General features: G+C 55.8%; 1 protein-coding gene across 1 annotated transcript; it reads left to right on the top strand.

The window, feature by feature from the left end:
• Nucleotides 1-801: 801 nt before the first annotated feature.
• Nucleotides 802-4886, top strand: MAGEL2 (MAGE family member L2). Its single transcript, XM_015101846.4, has one exon. It carries the CDS (start codon nt 918-920, stop codon nt 4437-4439), a length of 3522 nt encoding a protein of 1173 aa, XP_014957332.2. The 5' UTR covers nt 802-917; the 3' UTR covers nt 4440-4886.
• Nucleotides 4887-5125: the final 239 nt, after the last annotated feature.

Raw genomic sequence — 5125 nt, 5'->3', positions numbered from 1 at the left:
GCCTGTGTCTGAAAATGCGTACAAGCACTAAGACCTACCTCAGTAATTTCACTCTAAATCTCACTCTTCTGCACCACGATCCCTGCAGCAGCTCTATTTCCATGAAGAGTATCTGGATCCCAATTCACTTTTCTTCTGAATCCCAAGCTTTTATACAAAAGTGTCTGCAAGCTATCCTCTTTGGCAGGTCCAAAGGACTCTAAATGCCTGTGTCCCACCCAATAATCATCAATTTCTCTTTCTTAGGAGCCTCCAGTGTGTCCCTGTGAGAATCACCCACCCTAGCAATTTATCCGCTTTGCCGGGACTTCTCCTCCTCTTTCACATTTACATTAAAATATAATAGCTGTCTACTGTGAGTCTTGAGATATATATGTATGCTTGTGTGTGTGTGTGTGTGTGTGTCTGTGTGTGTGTGTGTGTGTGTATTTTCTTTTCTTCCCTCTGGCTCCCGTTTTGCCATATCTGAGCTCAGACCACACCATCTTCCCCCTCTTGGATACCTTCCATGTTCCCAGTGGTCTGTTCACAACTCTATACTGCAGTACAGGGATTTCTAAAACATAAATCTGTCCCTGTCACTCCCCTGTGAAAACTCACCCATGGGGAATCTGACCAGGCTGCATTTGGGGACTGGGCAGAGTGAGGAGGGATCTTGTGTCCGCTAGGATTTCTGGTAGACGCCCCTCTGCACTATCCACTTGTGGTGGTCGGGGGCGGGGAAGGGGCGGGATCGAGCCCCCTTCCCCCCTCCTCCTTACTGCGGAAAGCTGCAGAGCTAAGGGCACTCACTTCCTATTCACCAGTCAGCAGGGAGGACTCCTCTCAGCAGCCACGTAGGCATTCTCTTCTCTCTGGAGGAAAAGGCCCAGCAGCTGTCGGAGGGAAAGGCTCACCAGCTGTCAGAGCAAAAGGACATGTCGCAGCTAAGTAAGAATCTGGGAGATCCGAGTCCCCCGGAGGAGGCCCCTAAGCCCGCGGTCTATAGCCGCCCTACGGTTCTGATGCGGGCTCCGCCCGCCTCCTCGCGGGCCCCTCCAGTCCCTTGGGACCCACCTCCGATTGATTTGCAGGCTTCACTGGCCGCTTGGCAGGCACCGCAGCCTGCTTGGGAGGCTCCGCAGGGCCAGCCGCCTGCCCCCGTGGCACCCATGTCCCAGCCTCCATCCCTAGGGGGCCCGATGGTCCAGGCTCCCCCTTTGGGGGGCCCGATGGGCAAGCCTCCGACTCCCGGAGTCTTGATGATCCATCCTCCCCCTCCGGGAGCCCCGCTGGCCCAGCCTCCAACTCCGGGGGTCCTGATGATGCATCCTTCGGCTCCCGGAGCCCCCATGGCACATCCTCCTCCTCCGGGGACCCCGATGGCACATCCTCCTCCTCCCGGGACCCCGATGGTGCACCCTCCTCCTCCGGGGACTCCAATGGCGCACCCTCCTCCTCCGGGGACCCCGATGGCGCACCCTCCTCCTCCGCCGGCGACCCCAATGGCCCATCCTCCCCCTCCGGGGACCCCGATGGCGCAGCCTCCAGCTCCGGGAGTCCTGATTCCCCAGCCTCTGACTCCGGGAGTCCTGATGGTTCAGCCTCCTGCTCCGGGAGCTCCGATAGCCCAGCCTCCACCTCCGGCACCCCTGATGGCCCAGCCTCCTCCTCTAGGAGCTCCGATGGCCAAGCCTCCAGGTCCTGGAGTCCTGATGATCCATCCTGCAGGCTCGAGACCTCCGATCACCCAGCCTCCAGCGACAGGAGCCCCGATAGTTCAGCCGCCAGCGCCGGCACCACCTGCCCAGCCTATGGCTTCCTGGGCCCCACAGGCTCAGCCTCTGATCCTGCAGATCCAGTCACAGGTTATAAGGGCTCCTCCGCCGGTTCCCCAGGGCCCGCAGGCCCCACCGGCGCAGCTGGCCACTCCCCCGGGCTGGCAGTCCACCTCTCCGGGATGGCAGGCCCCACCACAAGGCTGGCCGGCCACACCCTTGGGCTGGTCGACCACACAGGTCACCTGGCCTGGTCCGACAATTGCTTGGCAGGCACCTCTATCTGTGCGCCCTGGGCCACCACCCATCCGCCCTGGCCCACCGCCCATCCGCCCGGGCCCACCACCCATTCGCCAGGCCCCACCCCCAATACGCCAGGCACCGCCACTGATCCGCCAGGCACCGCCACCCATCCGCCCTGCCCCGCAGGTGCTGGCCACCCCGCCACCTCTCTGGCAGGCCCTGCCACCCCCACCACCGCTGCGGCAGGCCCCACAAACTCGACTGCCTACCCCGCAGTTGAGAGCGGCCCCGCCAATTCGGGCGGCCCCCCAGGTGCCAACAGCCCCTCCAGCACCGCAGATGCCGACCGCACCTCCTGCTGTCCCGCAGGCACCTCCGACTGTGATGCCGGCCCCTCTACCGGTCCCACTGTCGGCCCCTCAGGCTGTGCACTGCCCACCCATTATCTGGCAGGCACCGAAAGGCCAGCCTCCAGCGCCGCAGGAGATGCCAACGTCCATGGAGTTCCAGGAAGTGCAGCAAGCCCAGGCCAGCCTGGCCTGGCAGGCTCCGAAAGCTCAGGGGCAATTCTGGCAGTCCCTGACCACCCAGGAGGCCCAGAGGCAGGGCCCACCACTGGTTCAGCTGGAGCAGCCCTTTCAGGGGGCCCCCGCCTCCCAAAAGGCCCTTCAAATCCAACTACCCACCCAGCAGGCTCAGCTCTCGGGTTCGCAGGCAGAGCTGCCATCCATGCAACTCCAGCCCTCCTGGCAGGGCCCCCCTGCAGCCCTGCAGGGCCAACCTGGAGCCCCCTTAGCAGGGGCAAATTTTCCCATGGGCTCTGCTAAATCATTGATGACTCCATCAGGAGAATCTAGGGCTTCTTCTATAGACCGAAGGACCTCTTCAAAAGATCGTAGGACCTCTTCAAAGGAACGCAAAGCTCCTCCAAAAGACCGGATGATCTTCGGTGGCACTTTCTGTGCTCCCAGGGCAATGCCACCTGCTGGAGCACACCTGCCGACTCCCTGGAAAAACTTGCCTGCCACTTCTGAGACCTTTAATGCCACTGCAAGGGTCTTTCCATCTACCTCCCAGTTCCAGCCTGCCTCTTCTAATGCCTTCAAGGGCCCATCTGCCATCTCAGAGGCCCCAAGGTCACTGCCATTTACTCTGCAGGATACGTTTGCCTGCATTGAGGCCCTGCCTGCAATCCCATGGGTTCCACAGCCCAATGCGAATTCCTCAAAGGCGTCCAAGGCAGGACCCAGTATCCTGATGGCAACCGCAGCTGCCCCACAAGTGATGGCCATCACTCAAGAGGCCTCAAAGACCTCTGCTGAGCCACCACGTCGCTCAGGCAAGGCCACCCGGAAGAAGAAGCATCTGAATACAGAAGAGGGGGATAGCAGCGGCAAGATGCTGAACATGTGTCACTGGCAGGCACCCAGGCGCTGGGAAAATCTAGACTTGAATGACTGGGAGGTACAAACCCCCATCCAATTCCTGTGTGACTGGGAGGGCCCAAGCACCTCCCGAATCCTGAGTGGCTGGGAGGGCCTGAGTACCTCCCAGATCCTGAGTGGCTGGGAAGGGCCTAGTACTTCTTGGGCCCTGAGTGCCTGGGAGGGGCCGAGCACCTCAAGGGCCCTGGGTTTCTGGGAAAGCCCAGTTAGCCCTCCGTCCTTGATCATCTCTGAGCTCCCTACTCTTGCTCAGGGATTTGGTGCCACCCAATATGATCCCAAGCTGGAGACTCAACCGCTGTCTCCCTTGGATGAGCGAGCAAATGCACTGGTGCAGTTCCTCTTGGTTAAGGACCAAGCCAAGGTGCCCATTAAGCGCTCAGAGATGGTGAAATTCATCATCCGTGAATATAAAGATGAGTGCTTAGAAATTATCAGCCGGGCCAGCCACAAGCTGGAGTGTGTTTTTGGTTATCAGTTGAAGGAAATTGATCCCCAAAACCACTCTTATATTCTCATCAACAAGGGTCGAAAGGGTGACACAGGTACATCCTCTTTGGACAGGCCCAAGATAGGCCTCCTGATGGTGGTTCTGAGCCTCATCTTTATGAAAGGCAATTGTGTCAGGGAGGATCTAATTTTTACTTTTCTGTGCAAATTAGGGCTGAATATCCGGGAGACACATGGTCTTTTCGGAAATACAAAGAAGCTCATCACCGAAGTGTTTGTAAGGGAGAAGTACCTGGAATACAGGCGAATCCCCTTTACTGAGCCAGAGGAGCATGAGTTCCTCTGGGGCCCCCGAGCATTCCTTGAAACCAGCAAGATGATTGTCCTGAAGTTTTTGGCCAGGCTGTATAAGAAAGATCCACGGTGCTGGCCATACCAGTACTATGAAGCACTGGCAGAATGTGAGTCTGAAGATCTGGATGAGGATGAGTCTGGCCCTGATGATAAAACCGACGACCCCACCAGCAGCCCCCCTCCCCATTAATATTGTTTAGCAGATATCTCATGGTTCCTTTGGGTCCCCGGCCTAAGGCCACTGACAGGGTGGGGTGGGGGGGGACGTTTTGTTTCTGGTGTTTCTGTTTAAGTTCCGTGTGTGTAAGTTTGGATTTCAATTTGCTTTTGTATCTGCCAAAGCTTTGTACATTTTCATGTGGTGTTGATTTCAACTGGCTATTGTTCTATTTGGTATTTTGGCATCTGTATTTTTAACTGAGATCTGTGATTCTGTTTTGTGTTATAATTGTTATGTTTTGGTATCAGAGTTGTGCTGGCTTTGTGAAATGAATTGAGAAGCTGTCCATCTCATTCTGGTACAGATTATGTAGCATCAAAATAGGCTATTCTTTGAATGTTAAAATGACTCATCAGTAAAATCTGTCTGAAGAAAAGTAAATATCTATATCTATATATAAATATAATTTCAGCATAATATGGAAGTGTTTGTCTTTATTCTAATTTTTATTCTAGGTACTGGGAGCCAAGTTTTACCATACTCTCCAAATACAGCTGAACATCAAGACAATTTCCAGTAATAGTAGATACCGCGGTGACAGAACTGTTTTTCAGAACAGTGCTACATGTGTTATAATTATGCAGTAATTGCAGTGGGAGTTGGAATGTAAGATTAAAGCAAGAGTAAAGCTTCACACATCAATGAAGGTGAATCAA

Source organism: Ovis aries, chromosome 18, assembly GCF_016772045.2.
Source record: "Ovis aries strain OAR_USU_Benz2616 breed Rambouillet chromosome 18, ARS-UI_Ramb_v3.0, whole genome shotgun sequence".
In the NCBI taxonomy this organism is placed as follows: domain Eukaryota; kingdom Metazoa; phylum Chordata; class Mammalia; order Artiodactyla; family Bovidae; genus Ovis; species Ovis aries.
The sequence above is the reverse complement of the archived record's forward strand: the minus strand, read 5'-3'. Positions and strand labels throughout refer to the sequence as shown.

Excerpts from the sequence above, each read along its gene's own strand:
- MAGEL2 (XM_015101846.4), top strand. The coding sequence starts at position 918 with ATGTCGCAGCTAAGTAAGAATCTGGGAGATCCGAGTCCCCCGGAGGAG.